At 43.1% G+C, this 18,405-nt stretch overlaps 1 protein-coding gene across 1 annotated transcript in view; it reads right to left on the reverse strand.

Annotated features, from left to right (window-relative positions):
• Positions 1-717: 717 nt before the first annotated feature.
• Positions 718-18,405, reverse strand: part of slc9a8 (solute carrier family 9 member 8) — a 97,895-nt gene continuing 80,207 nt past the window's right edge. The window contains exon 16 of the mRNA XM_038803170.1: positions 718-4,438. Coding sequence (XP_038659098.1) covers positions 4,331-4,438 — 108 coding nt within the window. The 3' untranslated portion in view covers positions 718-4,330. The remainder of the gene's footprint in view (positions 4,439-18,405) is intronic.

Below are 18,405 nucleotides of genomic sequence, written 5' to 3' on the forward strand. Positions count from 1 at the left end.
GATGTTATTGAATGGGGAGCAGGCTCAAGAGGCCACTTCTGCTCCTTACTCATATGTTCGTATGCAAGTTCCAACATTAAACACGGTTAAATACAAAGGAAACACATAACTGATTGATAAGCCAAAGTGATATATAATCTTATTCTAACGTATTTGATCTGAAGTGAAGCAGATTTAGAATTTTAATTTCTAGATACTTTGCTAGAAGTGGAAAAATTAATTTAAATTACCCAAATATTCCACAATTCTCCAGACGGTTTCATATGTTGTAGGAAATGAAATTTCACATTAACATTGGAGGTATTACATTACAGTGGCAGGATTGTTCGATTTCTATTATGACGCAAGAATGCTTTGCATGGGAAAGTTATACTTCTGGAAATTATGGTTTCGAAAGAAGATTACCAGCATCACAAGTAGGTTTACATTAACACTGCAATGAAGTTACTGTGAAAAGCTCCTAGTCGCCACATTCTGGCGCCTGTTCGGGTACACTGGGGGAGAACTCAATGTCCAATTCGCCCAACGTCTTTCGGGACTTGTGGGAAGAAACTGGAGCACCCGGAGGAAACTCACGCAGACACGGGGAGAACGTGCAGACTCCGCAGTGACCCAGCGGGGAAATCGAACCTGGGACCTGGAGCTGTCAAGCAGAAGTGCTACCCACTGTGCTACTGTGCTGCCCAATATGTGCAACAACTGACTGGAAAGCTAACATTTTTGTTTAGTCGTCATGAGACTTCTTTGCAGGATGCCCTTCTTAAATAAAACTCTACCCACAAGATAGCATTTTAAAATTGGGAAACCAAGGTGATGGACGGTGATTATTTGGGTTTTGAAGCCTGAAGATAGTGGAAGGAAAGAAAGATTGAATAATTAAACAGCTCTACATTTTCGGAAAATGGGTGTTGAACAGGTGTGCATGAACCAAGGCACAATACAAAATCTGATGCTGTCATAAGCAACAAAAATGGGAAAACTGTGTCGAAATACTATAGCAACATAAAATGCTGGAAATACTTTGCAGATTTGGCATCATCTGTGGAAAGAGAAATGAGTTCTGTCGCAAGGTCATTGACCTCAAATGTTAACACTCTTGCTTCGCTCGCCACAGGTAAGCATTTCCACATTTTGTTTTTATTTTAGATTTACAGCATCCACAGTATTTTGCTTTTGTATATGCAATGTCTCTAACTGGAAATGCTAAATCAAGCATTGATGGAAGTTGAGAAAGAGAAAATATATTGCTCAAGTCAAATTATTATGAAAGGAGATGTATGGTTTTTAGGTAGGCCCTCTCTGAGAAACTGACAAAATCTCTGGTCTTCCAGCCAGGATGTGAAAATGTAAACAAATTAATTTGTATTAAAAGGAACTTAAATTTTTACTGTCCAAGATCCTGAACAGGAAGCCATTTAATCTAGACAGTTTAATGGCTTCATGAGCATTTGGCAAACATTTTTCTGTTAGGAGAGTTTGAGCTGTTTAAAGGAATGCTTCAGTAATTCTAACTCATTAACCATACATTTTATAAATGTTCCTAGAGCAATGGTTTAACAATGAAAGTTGTCCATTTAAAGATCCGAAACATCTCGTTCACCAGAACTTGTGATTTCATATTTATGAAATTATGTCAGAGATTATAGGCATTCATAACAGCTTTGATATTCCAGTTAGTAGCGCTGTGGAAATAACTGCCAGGAACTCAGCAGCACTAGTCACAGGACTTCTGTGCAGCTCTCATTGTGAAATTGTTAACTTTTGCAAAGACTGAAAAGGGGTAGTGTTTAATATTTTACTTTAAATAGCATTTTCATTTAGGAGAGAACAGATGATTTCAAAAACTGAGCTTGAAATATGTTAAAATCCAATGCCAAAAGTTGGTAGATTCGAGAAGCACAATGATTTGGAGAAGAGGTTAAAAGGGGAGAGGGCTAAAGACACAAATGATTGAAATCAAGTACATGATTTAACTATTTTCAATGCAACTGAAATTACAGGGTATGGACTAAATTTTCCTCTCCTTTATTTTATTAGTTTGTTTGGGTAGTGAATCTTATTTTCTTCTTGGTGCGTCACCAGTATTCTAGATTTATAATAAAATATCAGGTTGATTGATGTCCTTTTTTAAAAGCAAATGCGAGATTCTGCCTGCTCTATTACGAAACAAATTACAGTATTTGATTCATGTTCCATAGGAACAATGGAGCCTTTGCAATCATTATTTTGAAATATTTCCATCTCAAGCTCGAACACATAACGGATGGATAGCCCTGCATCATCAGCTTCTGCCAATAATTATTTCATCATCTTTAGACTAATATCAAACTTGCATTAAGGCTAATCTGAAATACAGCTGTCACTTATAAACCATAGCAAATTTAAAACACTGGCCTGAAAATTATAACTCTAATCAGATTATTACTCAGATGGAGAGAGAGTGAAAATGCTATGGTAGAGGGATTGGATGTTCTGGTCAACAAATCACAATGTTATCATGCAGGTACAGCAACTTGTTAGGAAGTCAAATTGAATGTTCACCATTATTGCAACGGGGATAAAGTATAAAGCAGGCAAGTATTTCTACAACAAGTATAGGGTACTGGTCAGATAACACCTGGAGTACTGTATACATCTTTCGCCTCCTTGTGGAGGGATTAGACATGCGTTGGAGGCAGTTTAGAAAAGGTTCACGGATTCCTGGGGTGAAGGGGGTTGGGCAGCTCAGGCCTACACCAATGGAGTTTAGAAGAATTGGAGTTTAGAAGAATGAGAGATGATCTTATTGCAAGATGTCAGAGTCAAGAGGGGTTGACAAGAGTAGATGCTGAGAGGATGTTGCCCCTTGTCTGGAAATCTAGAACAAGTAGGCACAATTTAAAAATAAGGAGTCTTCCATTTAAGACAGGGATGAGGAGGAATTTCTTATCTGAAGACTTTTCATCTTTGGACTTCTCTACGCAGTGAGCTGTGGAGTTGGAGTATTGAATCTTTTCAAGGCTGACTTATACACAGATTTTTGATCTGTAAGGGAGGTAGGCACAAAAGTGAAGTTAAGGCCACAATCAGATCAGCCATGATCTTATTGCATGGCGGAGCAGGCCCACTTTCATACACATTCTATATCAGCAGTTCTAACATTGTGCATAGGGCACATCAGTTTTTTAACATGATTGTGATGTTTAGTTGTTCAGTTGGATTTCTCCTTTAGGGTGCGGTTTGATTTTATCTGCTTGCAAATTCCTGATGTCAGGGTGCCAATGGCACTGTATTTGTAAAATTGTCTCCAGGTCAGAACTCATTATAAAATAATGTGGCATTCTTATTTCTTATTTTTTTTAATTGTATCCTTGACAAAAGTGCAACATTTTGGTGTGCAATGGACACACCTCAGACACAGTATCAAAAATAGAATAACTCTCCCATGGCATCAAGTCAGATGATGTGCTATTTTATACAAACAAAAATGTTTCCATAAAGTACACTGTATAATTTTCTGAAGTGCTGTTGTGTCCCTTTAGAACCATAAAGATTGAATTGTTCTCAAGTGAACTTAGGCCAAAGTCAGTTTGACCTGGAAAACCTGCAAGTCAGAATGTGCACATCCCCGATGGCATACATAAATCCGCAATGCCTCAAATATTTTAGTTTTAAATCAATTGCTACTTAATGAAAAATGCCTTTTCAAATATAAATTTACTTGAAACTTTTTGTTTGGAATACCTAATACGTTACATGGGCAATCAACAAAATAAAACCTGACAGAACTGGATTTGAACCCCACTCGAGTTAAAATTTAGATTGGAATATTACTTCTCGTCAAATTACTGATGCAGTCCAAGGTCAAGATAAATTAAGAAGCAAAAATATAAAGTAAATACATCTAACAGCAGCAGCATGGAGACAAAGAAATAAGCAGGGGCTTCCTGTTCAGCAGCTAAATGGACTGACCACAGAGACTGTAAATTTCTGCAGTATCAGAATGCTCAGAGAAAGGGGATTGTGTAAAAGTGTTACCTTGTTTACAATAAAGTGCATATCCTCATGTGATACAAATTTTTACATCTACAGTTCTTAAATAGATATTCCTTAGAGTTAGCTGCTCATCATCATAATAAAACTAAACATGCAAAATGTTATCTAGAAGAATTAAGTGCACAGATTTATGTCTTTTTAAAAAAATATTAGAACAGCCAACAGATGGCACTAGGTACATTTTCCGAGGCTCAGACTGCAATGTTGTGTGATTAAATGTAATTGGTGCCAGCCCTTCTCCTGAATCTTTATGGAACTTAAACGCAGTGGTGCAAAATCTTGAGTACAGCATACACTAGAGCAGCTCCTGTTCATCATCTTCAGAGCCTGATGGTCCCTGACGCACCTCCTCATACCACTTGTTGGTTAATGTTTTCATCTGTATTCGTCCATGATGGAGATCCTAGAGTACATATAGAGATACGAATATGTCTTAGTATCACATGTTTAAACTACTTTTATGTGCTGTTTTATTCAGCTGAGCACTGGGAAAGCAGGACATTTTTACCAATATGAGCTGAAACAGACCTGTGCAAGGACAGCATTCTATTAAGACTGGACATACACTAAAGCCAGCCAGAAGTGTCACCCATTTGCCAAAGGGCAATGGCACTGCAGTTACAAAACTGGGTGCTTGGGCTTTCCAGTTTGGCATGCTGTATTCCATTGCACAGTTACTACATAATGTATTCAAGCATATTCCTTTATCATGCAATGGGTGTCAGCTCAATGTGGTTAAAATCAATGCTTTCATCAGCAAAAGAGATACTTTTACTATGCCAGCTTGGGCATCAAAAGGTCAGATGACAACATTCAGAAAATAGATATTTTCTCAGGAAACCAAAATCAGAAATACAGTATTAAGATCTCCATTCACCTGTCCAGTAATGCACAAAGCAAAGTAATAAACGACATTAATGTTCAATTTTAAGAAATTAGCAATTTCAGCATTCAGCTTTAAACAGTGATATTTTGTAATTCTATGTCCCCTTCATATTTCGAGGTATGAGGGCAGCACAGTGGGTTAGCCCTGCTGCCTCATGGCACCTAGGTCCCAGGTTTGATCCTGGCTCTGGGTCACTGTCCGTGTGGAGTTTGCACATTCTCCCAGTGTCTGTGTGGGTTTCACCCAGACAACCCGAAGATGTGCAGGGTAGGTGGATTGGCCATGCTAAATTGACCTACTTAAAGCAACTTGCTACTCAGGTTAAATAAGCAAAAAATAAAACAGATGGCAACCCGAACCATTTATGATGCCATACGATGGATCGTTGGATGGACGGACAGACAGACGGATTTTATTTTTATAAATTTAGAGTACCCAATTATTTGTTCCAATTAAGGTGCAATTTAGCGTGGCCAATCCACCTATCCTGCACATCTTTTTGGGTTGTGGGGGTGAAACCCACGCAAACACAGGGAGAATGTGCAAACTTCACACAGACAGTGACCCAGGGCCGGGATTCGAACCCGGGTCCTCAGTACCGTAGGCAGCAATGCCAACCACTGTGCCACCGTGCTGCCCAATAGATAGGGAGCGAGATAGATAGAGAACGTGAGCTAGATACATAGATAGATAGATAGAGAGAGATAAAGATAGAGGGAGAGAACCCAAGATTCTGCATGGTGAGTGCTTTTAAACTGTAGCAGCTGGGAGTCTCAAATACAAGCTGTTGGAGAATCTTCAAAAGAAGAAAAGAAGCTAAATGCCAGAACATAGACAAATCAGAAATAATTTTTTTAAAGAAACCAATGAACCACTTATGATGCTTTCACTGAACTGCTGCAGCTGCCATCTCAGCCACTGGGCAGCTCTTTGCCTATTGTCGAACCGCACCAAAGTTTGGGAGTAAGCTGGGCTTTTCATTTTCCAATGTTGTTAAGATTAATTTTCTGAAGGCAGAATGACAAGCGAGGAGCCAGGCACATCCAAGCGGGCAAAAACCGACCGTTTTTATCAAGAACGGGAAAGTGAATCTTTTTATGAATTTCAACGCCAAGAGCGTTTCTCTCATTTGTCACCAGAATGTCTGTAGCCTTGAGTAAGACAGAGGTAATTTGGAATGGCATCACAAGACAATGCATGCAAAATTTCCCTTTGAACCACACAATTCGGACAAAGAAAGTTGGGAAGTTACAGGGAGTTTGAAAGTTCAACAGTTACTTTTTTCAGAACCAGTGACTAAAGGCAAGGCCAGCAAAGAGGCGTCTTTTCACATTAGCCACCTGTTGGCAAAACATAAGAAACCAATCAAGGAGGCTATGACTTTTGCTGCCGACACTTTGTTCAAAGATTTTACAAATAAAGATGAAATTATGACAGCAATCAAGAGCATGTTGCTTGGTGGTGAACTGTAGGCAGAAGGGTGGAATTGTTGTCTCAGAAAATATACCAAGACTTTCGGGCTGTGAATGTTTCTCACTGCAGTTTGATGAATCAGTAGATGTGACAGATATGGCTCAGCTTATTGTTTTCATTAATATGGCATTCAAAGACTCAACAACAAAGGAGGACTTTCTCACTTTCGCCAGGACAAGAGGCAAGGATGTCTACAACAAATTCAAAAGGCATGTGACTGGAAAGAACATTCCTATCCAGAAACTGATTTCAGTCACAACCAATGGTGCACCGTTAATGCTGAGTGTCAATGCAGACTTTGTTGAACTTTGCAGAAATGATCGTGAATTCCCCTCCTTTCTCAATTACCACTATTATCCACCAACAAACGCTAGCAAGCAAAGTTATTGACTTTTCTCATGTAATGTCAGTTGCCAAGACTGTCAACTTAATCAGTGTCAGAGCTCTGCAACATCACTTTTTCACTTCATTACTCAATGAGTTTGATGCTACCTACAGTGACCCTATCCTTCATGCAGATGTGAGGTGGTCAAGTTGGGGAAAAATCCTCTAGAGATTTTTTAGATTTAATCCCCGAAATTGTCACCTTTCTCAAATCAAGACACGAGATGTACAGCGAGCTGTTCATTTGGCCCCCAAGCCTTGGCTCAGCCTTCTGGATTTGGCCAAATGGAAGAAAGTGTACATTCTGTTGGTTGTTCCATCCAACTGGACGATGATGGAGAGATGTTGGAGGACGATGGTAGGGTCACCTGTGTCAAGGGCTGTAGACGGGTTGAGACAAAATTGTCACTGGACTTGTAATCTCCAGGCTCTGGAGACATGGGTTCAAATTGAAATTCGACTAATAAACATGGAAATAAAAGCTAGTCCAATGGTGACCATGATACTATTGTCAATTGCCTTAAAAGCCCATCTGGTTGATTAATGTCCTTTAGGGAAGGAAATCTGTGGTTCTGACTTGGTCTGGCCTCTATGCGGCACCAGCCGACAGTAATGTGGTTGACTCGTAAATGGCCTAGCAAGCCACTCAGTTCTATCACAGCACTACGAAACCTAAAAGGAATGAAACTGGACTGACAATCCTGCACCAACCTGAACATTGGAAATAACAATGGCACAATTCACCCTGAATAGCTTGACATTGTATATGATTCCATGAATATCACTATGTCCTGGACACCAACATCAACATCCCTGGGTTTCTCCTGTCCAAGTACAGGACAGACTTACCAGAGGTGGTGGCATAGTGGTATACAGTCAGGAGGAAGTTGTCCTGGGAGTCCGAGACATCGACCCTGGACGTTATGAAGTCTTATGATGCCAGGGCAAACCTGGGCAAGAAAACCTCCTGCTCGTTATCATCTACCGTCCACCCTTAGCTGATGAATCAGTACTCCTCAATATTGAACATCACTTGGAGGAAGCACTGAGGGTGGCAAGGGCACAGAATGTACTTTGGGTGGAGAACCTCAATGTCCATCACCAAGAATGGCTCAGTAGCACCACTACAGAGCTGCTAGAGCTAGACTGTTTTTTTGGCAGGTTGAGGGAACCAACCAACAAGAGGGGGGAAAACCAGTTGACCTCTCCCTCACCAACCAACCTGTGGCAGATGCATCTGTCTATGGGAGTCTCGGTAGGAGGAAGCACCCCACAATTCTTGTGGAGATTAAACCCCATCTTCACATTGAGAATAGCTTCCATCGTGATGTGTGGCACTATCACAGTGCTAAATGGGACTTCGAACAGATCTAGCATCTCAAAGATGGGCACCCATAAGATACTGCGGATCATCAGCTTCAGTAGAATTGTATAAAAATACAATTTGTGCTATCGTAGTCCAGCATCTCCCCCACTCTAATGTTATCAAGCTCAGGGACCTGGTTCAATGAAGAGTGAAGGAAAGAACGCCTGGAGCAGGACCAGGCATGCTTAAAAATGAGGTGAAGCTCCAAAACAGAACTGCTGACATGCCAAATAGTGGAAGCAACATGTAGATGACAAAACTAAGTAATCCCACAACCAAAGAATCAGATCCTAGATCTGCAGACCCACTACATTCAGTTGCGATGGTGGTGGAAAATGTAACAACTAAATGGAAGAGGAGGCTCCACTAATATCCCCATTCTCAAAGGTGGGTGAGCCCTGCACATCAGTGCAAAAGAGAAGGCTGAAGTATTTGCAGACAACTTCAGCCAGAAGTGCCGACTGGACGATCTATCCCAACCTCCCATGGAGGTATACAGCAATATAGATGCAAATACCAGTATTCAGCCAATTCGGCTCACCCCACATGATATCAAGAAACAGCTGAAGACACTGGATATTGCAAAGACGATGGGCCCTGACAATGTTCCAGCAATAGTACTGAAGACTTGTGCTCCAGAACATGTCTTGCCCCATGCCAAGCTTTTCCAGTACAGCTACAATATTGGCATCTACCTGGCATGTGGAAAATTGCCCAGGTATGTCCTTTCCACAAAAAGCAGGGCAAATCTAACCCGGCCAATTACCACCCCATCAGGTCATTTTGATCATCAGCAAAGTGATAGAATGTGTCATCAACAGCACTTACTCAGAAATAACCTGCTCAATGACACTCAGTTTGGGTTAACCGGGATCACTCAGCTCCTGATGTCATTACAGACTTGGTCCAAACATGGAAAAGAGCTTAATTAAGAGAGGAGGTGAGAATAACTGCACTTGACATCAAGGCGCATTTGACCAAGTGGTGCATCAAAGAGCTCAAGCAAAACTGGAGTAAATGGGAATTAGGGGGAAAACTCTCCATTTGTTGGAGTTATATCTAACACAAAGGAAGATGGTTCTGGTACTGTTCTATGTTCTACCTCAGCCCCAGTACATCACTGCAGGAGTTCCTCAAGGTAGTGTCCGAGGCCCAACCATCTTCAGCTGTTTCATCAATGAACTTCCCTCTGTCAAGTGGGGATGTTTGTGGATGATTGCACAATGCTCAGCACCATCCGCAAATCCTTAGATACTGTAACAGTCCATGTCCACATTCAGCAAGACCTGGACAATATTCAGGCTTGGGCTGATAAGTGATCAGTAACATTCACACCGCACACGTGCCAGGCAAAGGCCATCTCTTACAAAACAGAATCTAAACATCTTCTCTTGATGTTCAATGACATTACCGTCACTGAATCTCCCAATATCAAAATCCTGGTAATTATCATTGACCAGAAACGGAAATGGAGCAGCCATATTGTCGGAGAGTATCGTGGATAGCACGTATAGAGAGATGGTCACACCGTAGGCTCAGTCTCCGCAGGCAGGAAGGGAATGGGTGACTACCAGACAGAGCAAGAGAGCGAGGCAGGTAGTGCAGGAATCTCCTGTGGCCATTCCCCTGCAGGACAGATATACCATTTTTGATACTGTTGAGGGGAATGGCCTGTCAGGGGGAAACTGCAACAGCCAAATACGTGGCACCATGGTTGGTTCTTCTGCAGAGGGGAGGGGTAATAAGTGTAACAGTGCAATAGTTATTGGGGATTCAATTGTGAGGGGAATACACAGGCGTTTCTGTGGCCGCAGACGAGACTCCACTACTCAAAGGTAGTGACCTCAGGATTACTACCGGTGCCACGTGTTAGTCAGAGTAGAAATTACAGGATATATAGGATGAATACGTGGCTGAAGAGATGGTGTTAGGGGGAGGGATTCAGATTTCTGGGGCATTGGGATCGGTTCGGCAGGAGGTGGGACCTGTACAAACTGGACAGGTTACACCTGGGCAGGACTGGAACTGATGTCCAAGGGGGCTATTTGCTAGAGCGGTTGGGGAGGGTTTAAACTAATATGCCAGGGGGATGGGCAAGGAGTCAGAGAAAGAGGGAGCAAGGACAAAAGCAAAAGATAGAAAAGTGAATAAGAAAAGTAATAGGTGGAGAAACCAAGACAAAATTCAAACAGGGCAATAGAGAAAAATATTGGGAGCAAGACAAACATTGTGAAAAAGACAAACTTAAAGGCTCTGTGCCTTAATGCACAAAGCATTAGCAATGAAGTGGATGAACTAATCGCATAGATAGATATAAATGGGTATGATATATATGGGATTACGGAGACATGGCTGCAGGTTGAACAGGGATGGGAACGGAATGTCCCAGGGTTTTCAGTATTTAGGAAGGAAAGACATAAAGGAAAAGGTGGTGTGGCACTGCTGGTTAAAGAGGAAATTAACACAGTAGCGAGAAAGGATGTTGGCTCTGAAAATGTGGAATCTGTATGGGTAGAGTTTAGAAATACCAAGGGACAAAAAACATTAGTGGGTGTCATATATAGACCTACAAACCACAGTGGTGAGGTTGGGAATGGCATTAAACAAGAAATTAGAGATGCATGTAACCAGGGAATATCAGTGATCAAGGGTGATTTTAATCTTCACATAGATTGGGCAAATCAAATTAGCCACAATGCCGTAGAAGGTGAATTCCTGGAGTGCATACAGGATGGTTTTCTTGACCAATATGTGGAGGAACCAACTAGAGAGCAGGCCACCTTAGACTGGGTGCTGTGTAATGAGAAGGGAATCATTGGCAATCTGGCTGTACGAGACCCCTTGGGAATGAGCGACCATAATATGATAGAATTTTTTATCAATATGGAGAGTGAAGTAGTTGATTCGGAGACTAGGGTGCTGAATCTTAATAAAAGGAACTATAAGGATATGAGACTTGAGTTGGCCTTGATAGATTGGGGAGAGTTACTTAAAAGGATGACAGTGGATAGACAATGGCAAACATTCAAGGGAATGCATGGTGGAACTACAGCAACTGTTCATTCCTGTCTGGCACAAAAGCAAAGGGGGTAAGAGGGCCAATCTTCTATAGTCAGGTGCACAGATAGGCTCCACGATGGCATGTTGCCACCCTGGTGCCAGGGTCCAGGATGTCTCAGACAGGTAGAGGGCATCCTGAAGGGGGAGGGCAAACAGGCAGAGGCTGTGATACATATTGGTACTAACGACATAGGCAGGAAGGGGCATGAGGTCCTGCAACAGGAGTTCAGGGAGCAAGGCAGCAAGTTAAAAGACAGGATCTCAAGGGTTGTAATCTCGGATTACTCCCTGTGCCACGTGCCAGTGAGGCTAGAAATAGGAAGATAGAGCAGCTAAACACGTGGCTAAACAGCTGGTGTAGGAGGGAGGGTTTCAGTTATCTGGACCACTGGGAGCTCTTCCGGGCAGGTGTGACCTGTATAAGAACGACGGGTTGCATCTAAACTGGAGAGGCATAAATATCCTGGCCATGAGGTTTGCTAGTGTCACACGGAAGGGTTTAAACTAGTATGGCAGGGGGGTGGGTACCGGAGCAATAGGTCAGAAGGTGAAAAATTGAGAGAACTAGGAAATAGGGCCACTATGGCTCTGAGGAAGAACAGACAGGGAAATGTTGCTGAAAACAGTGGGACTAGTGGCCTGAAGTGCATATGTTTTAATGCAAGAAGTATCACAGGTAAGGCAGATGAACTTAAGAGCTTGGATCAGTACTTGGAACTATGATGTTGTCGCCATTAGAGACACCTGGTTGAGGGAAGGACAGGATTGGCAGCTAAACATTCCAGGATTTAGATATATCAGGTGGGATAGAGCGGGATATAAAAGGGGTGGAGGAGTTGTGCTACTGGTTCGGGAGAATATCACAGCTGTACTGTGGGAGGACAGCTCAGAGGGCAGCGAGGCTATATGGGTAGAGATCAGGAAAAAGAAAGGTGCAGTCAAAATGTTGGGGGTTTACTACAGGCCCCCCAATAGCCAGCAGGAGATAGAGGAGCAGATAGATGGACAGATGTTGGAAAGGAGTAAAAGCAACAGGGTTGTTGTGACAGGAGACTTTAACTTCCCCAACATTGACTGGGACTCACTTAGTGCTAGGGGCTTGGATGGGGCAAAGTTTGGAAGGAGCATCCAGGAAGGCTTCTTAAAACAATATGTAGATAGTCCAACTAGGGAAGGGGCTGTACTGGACCTGGTATTGGGGAACGAGGCCAGCCCGGTGGGTAGAAGTTTCAGTAGGGGAGCATTTCGGGAACAGTGACCACAATTCAGTAAGTTTTAAAGTGCTGTGGACAAGGATAAGAGTGGTCCTGGGGGGAAATGTGCTAAATTGGGGAAAGGCTAATTATAACAATATTAGGCGGGAACTGAAGAACCTAGATTGGGGCGGATGTTTGAGGGCAAATCAACATCTGACATGTGGGAGGCTTTCAAATGCAAGTTGAAAGGAATTCTGGACTGGCATGTTCCTGTGAGGAAGAAGGATAAATATGGCAAATTTCTCGATCCTTGGATAACGAAAGATATTATAGGCCTCGTCAAAAAGAAAAAGGCGGCATTTGTCAGGGCTAGAAGGCTGGGAACAGACGAAGCCTGTGTGGAATATAAGGAAAGTAGGAAGGAACTTAAGCAAGGAGTCAGGAGGGCTAAAAGGGGTCACGAAAAATCATTGGCAAATAGGGTTAAGGAAAATCCCAAGGCTTTTTACACATACATAAGAAGCAAGATGTTAGCCAGGGAAAGGGTTGGCCCACTGAAGGACAGGGGAGGGAATCTATGTGTGGAGTGGGAAGAAATGGTGAGGTACTAAATGAATACTTTGCATCAGTATTCCCCAAAGAGAAGGAATTGGTGGATGCCGAGTCTGGAGAAGGGTGGGTAGATAGTCTGGGTCACATTGAAATCCAAAAAGATTGGGCATCTTGAAAAATCTTAAGGTGCGCAAGTTCCCAGGTGGGATCTACCCCAGAATACTGAAGGAGGCAAGAGAGGAAACTGCTGAGGCCTTGACAGAAATCTTTGGATCCTCACTGTCTTCAGGTGATGTCCCGGAGGACTGGAGAATAACCAATGTTGTTCCTTTATTTAAGAAGGTTAGCAAGGATAATCCAGGGAACTACAGGCCGGTGAGCCTTACGTGGGAGGGAAAGTACTGGAGAGAATTCTTCGAGACAGGATCTACTCCCATTTGGAAGCAAGTGGTCGTATTAGCAAGAGGCAGCACGGTTTTGTGAAGGGGAGGTCGTGTTTCACTAACTTGATAGAGTTTTTCAAGGAGGTCACAAAGATATTGATGCAGGTAGGACAGTGGATGTTATCTATATGGACTTCAGTAAGGCCTTTGACAAAGTCCCTCATGGCAGACTGGTCCAAAAGGTGAAGTCACACTGGATCAGAGGTGAGCTGGCAAGATGGACACAGAACTGGCTAGGTCATAGAAGGCAGAGAGTAGCAATGGAAGGGTGCTTTTCTGATTGGAGGGCTGTGACTAATGGTGTTCTGCAGGGATCAGTGCTGGGACCGTTGCTGTTCGTAGTATATATAAATAATTGGGACGAAAATGTAACAGGTCTGATTAGTAAGTTTGCGGATGACACAGAGATTGGTGGAATTGCAGATAGTGATGAGGACTGTCAGAGGATACAGCAGGATTTAGATCATTTGGAGATTTGGGCGGCGAGATGCAGATGGAGTTTAATCCGGACAAATGTGAGGTAATTCATTTTGGAAGTTCTAATACAGGTAGGGAATATACAGTGAATGGTAGAACCCTCAAGAGTATTGACAGTCAGAGAGATCTTGGTGTACAGGTCCACAGGTCACCGAAAGGGGCAACACAGGTGGAGAAGGTAGTCAAGAAGGCATACGCCATGCTTGCCTTCATTGGCCTGGGCATTGAGTATAAAAATTGGCAAGTCATGTTGCAGCTGTATAGAACCTTAGTTAGGCCACACTTGGAGTATAGTGTTCAATTCTGGTTGCCACACTACCAGAAGGATGTGGAGGCTTTAGAGAGGGTGCAGATGAGATTTACCAGGATGTTGCCTGGTATGGAGGGCATTAGCTATGAGGAGCAGTTGAATAAACTCGGTTTGTTCTCACTGGAACAAAGGAGGTTGAGGGGCGACCTGATAGAGGTCTACAAAATTATGAGGGGCATAGACAGAGTGGATAGTCAGAGACCTTTTCCCAGGGTAGAGGGGTCAATTACTAGGGGGCATAGATTTAAGGTGCGAGGGGCAAGGGTTAGAGGAGATGTATGAGGTAAGTTTTTTTTTTACACAGAGGGTAGTGGGTGCCTGGAACTCCCTGCCAGAGGTGGTGGTGGAAGCAGGGACGATAGCGACGTGTAAGGGGCATCTTGACAAATACATGAATTGGATGGGAATAGAGGGATATAGATCCCGGAAGTGTAGAAGATTTTAGTATAGGACAGCATGTCGGCGCAGGCTTGGAGGGCCGAAGGGCCTGTTCCTGTGCTGTACTTTTCTTTGTTCTTGGCTTACAAAGGAAATTAGAAATAGTATCCGTTACAAGGAAGAAGCATACAGATTGTCCAAGAAAAATAATACGTCTGAGGATTGGGAGCAGTTTAGAATTCAGCGAAGAAGTACAAAGGGATTGATTAAGAAGGGGAAAGTACAGCACGAAAGGAAGTCTGCAGGGAACATAAAGACTGACACTAAGTTTCTATAGATATGTGAAGAGAAAGAGATTGGTAAAGAGAAACGTAGGCCCCCCTACGGACAGAAACAGGGGAATGCATAATAAAGGGAGAAATAGCTGAGCAATTGAACACATACTTTGTCTCACAAATGAGGACACAAATCAGATCAACATTAGTAGAGAAATGATGCGGGGAAAACTGATGGGATTGAAGGCGGATAAATCCCCAGGACCCGAGAATCTGCATCCCAGAGTGCTTAAGGAGGTTGTTTTGGAAATAGTGGGTGCATTGGTGGTCATCTTCTGGGATTGTATGGACTCTGGAACTGTCCCTGCAGATTGGAGGGTAGCTCCAATATTCAATAAGGGAGGTAGAGAGAAAGCAGGGAATTATAGACCAGTAAACCCAACATCGATAGTGGGGAAAATGCTTGAATCTATCATCAAGAACTTTATAGCGGAATATTTAGAAAGCAGTGGCAGGATCAGTAGGAGTCAGCATAGATTTACGAAGGGAAAATCACGCTTGACAAATCTGTTGGAATTCTTTGAAGAGGTAACCAGTACAGTCGACAAGGGGGAGAAAGTCAATGTAGTATATATGGACTTTGAAAAAATGTATGACAAAGTCTCGCATAAGAGATTATTGTGCAAACTTAGAGCGCATGGGATTGGAGGAAATGCACTGAGGTTGATAGAAAACTGGTTGGCAGAGAGGAAACAAAGAGTAGGGATTAATAGGTCCTTTTCAAATTAGCAGGCAGTAACCCGTGGGGTACCAGAGAGATCGGTGCTGGGACTCCAGCTATTCACAATATATATATAAATCATTTGGATGAGGGAACAAATGTAACATCTTAAAGTTTGCAGATGATACCAAATTAGGTGGGAGGGTGAATTGTGACGAGGATGCAGGGATCCCACAGCAAGATAGATAGATAGAGAAATACAGCACAGAACAGGCCCCTCAGCCCACGATGCTGCGCCGAACTTTTGTCCTAGGTTAATCAGAGAATTTTGGACAATTTTTCATGGCCAATCCACCCAACCTGCACATCTTTGGACTATGGGAGGAAACCGGAGTACCCGGAGGAAACCCACGCACAAACGTGGAGGACGTGCAGACTCCACACAGACAGTGACCCAAGTCGAAATCGAACTTGGGACCCTGGAGCTGTGAAGCAATTGTGCTATCCACAATGCTACCGTGCTGCCCTTAAGAAGTTAACCTACACTCCATTATTCTACCCTAATCCATGTACCTATCCAATAGCCGCTTGAAGGTCCCTAACGTTTCCGACTCAACTGCTTCCACAGGCAGTGCATTCCATGCCCCCACTACTCTCTGGGTAAAGAACCTACCTCTGACATCCCCTCTATATCTTCCACCGTTTATCTTAAATTTATGTCCCCTTGTAATGGTGTGTTCCACCCGGGGAAAAAGTCTCTGACTGTCTACTCTATCTATTCCCCTAATCATCTTATAAACCTCTATCAAGTCGCCCCTCATCCTTTTCCGTTCTAATGAGAAAAGGCCTAGCACCCTCAACCTTTCCTCGTATGACCTACTCTCCATTCCAGGCAACATCCTGGTAAATCTCCTTTGAACCTTTTCCAAAGCTTCCACATCCTTCCTAAAATGAGGCGACCAGAACTGCACACAGTACTCCAAATGTGGCCTGACCAAGGTTTTGTACAACTGCATCATCACCTCACGGCTCTTAAATTCAATCCCTCTGCTAATGAACGCTAGCACAGATCTGGACAGGTTGGTGAGTGTGCAAATCAATGGCAGATGCAGTATAATTTGGATAAGTGTGAGGTTATTCACTTTGGAAGCAAAAACAGGAAGGCAGATTACGACATGAAGGGTTGTAAATTGGGAGCGGGGTGTGTGTAGCGGGACCTGGGTGTCCTTGTGCACCATTCGCTGAAAGTAAGCATGCAGGTGCAGCAGGCAGTAAAGAAGGCTAATGGTATGTTGGCCTTCATTGCAAGAGGTTTTGAGTATAGAAGCACGGATGTGATGCTGTAATTGTACAGGGCCTTGGTGAGGCCACACTGGGGAGTACTGTGTGCAGTTTTGGTCTCCTTCTCCAAGGAAGGATGTTCTTGCTCTCGAGGGAGTGCAGCAAAGGTTTACCAGACTGATTCCAGGGATGGCGGGACTGACATATGAGGAGAGATAAACTAGGTTGGGATTGGACTAGGTTGGGATTGTTCTCACTGGAGTTCAGAAGAATGAGGGAGGATCTCATAGAGACTTATAAAATTCTAACAGGACTAGACAGGGTAGACGCAGGGAAGATGTTACCAATGATGGGTGTGTCCAGAACCAGGGGTCACAGTCTGAGGACTCAGGGTAAACCATTTCGGACAGAGATAAGGAGACATTTCTTCACACAAAGAGTGGTGGGCCTGTGGAATTCATTCCCACAGGCAGTAGTTGATGCTAAAACTTTGAATATATTCGAGAGGCGGCTGGATATAGCACTTGGGAAGAATGGGATCAAAGGCTATGGGGAGAAAGCAGGATTAGACTATTGAGTTGGATGATCAGCCATGATCGTGATGAATGGCGGAGCAGGTTCGAAGGGCCAAAAGGCCTCCTCCTATCTTCAATGTATCTATATAATACTATGGCTACAATGTTAGGTGTGTGATGGCATACTCTCTACTTGTCTGGATGAGTGGAGCGCCAAAACACTCTAGGAGCTCAACACCATCCAGGACAAATCAACCTGCTAGATTGGCACCCCATCTGCCACATTAAACATTTATTCCCTCCACTACCAATGCACAGTGGCAGCAGTGTGTACCTCTACAAGATGCATTGCAACAACTCACCAAGACTCCTTTGACAGCACCTTCCAAACCTGTGACATCTAACAGTTAGAAAGACAAGCAGATGCATGCGAACACCAACATCTCCAGGGCCTCCAACCCACACACTCTCCTGACTTGGAATCATATTGTTATTCCTTCACTGTCGTTTGGTCAAAATCCTGGAATTCCCTCTTTAACAGCCCTGTAGAGAGCACCAACAACCACTAGTGGTTCAAGACAGCAGCTCACCATCTTCTCAAGTACAATAAATGCTTGCCTAGCCAACGACACTCACATCCCACGAACGAATAGTTGAAAATTAAAAGAATGAGGGTGAACAGTTTACCTTTGACACAGTTACATATCAAAGTCAAAAATGTCATCCTCTTGAGCTGTTTTGATGGGAAAGGGGATTGGAGAGATTAAAAGATGCCGCTCTGGGAAAGATGGACACAGATTTGGGAGGCAATTACACATTCAAATAGGACAGGGATAGCACCTGAATGAGAGAACACTATTAACAATACCACTATCATCAATACCAGCCTGAAGGGAAATTGGATGATCAGCAGTTTAGTGGAAATTGTGACTGGGAGCAAGAATCTTATTAATGATTGATTAGTCTCATCGGCGATTGAATAGATCTTACTGCATAGACTCATTGAAGGGAGATTAACCAGGCATAGTTAGAATAAGTTGATATGATGACATT

Source organism: Scyliorhinus canicula, chromosome 7, assembly GCF_902713615.1.
Source record: "Scyliorhinus canicula chromosome 7, sScyCan1.1, whole genome shotgun sequence".
Taxonomy (NCBI): Eukaryota; Metazoa; Chordata; class Chondrichthyes; order Carcharhiniformes; family Scyliorhinidae; genus Scyliorhinus; species Scyliorhinus canicula.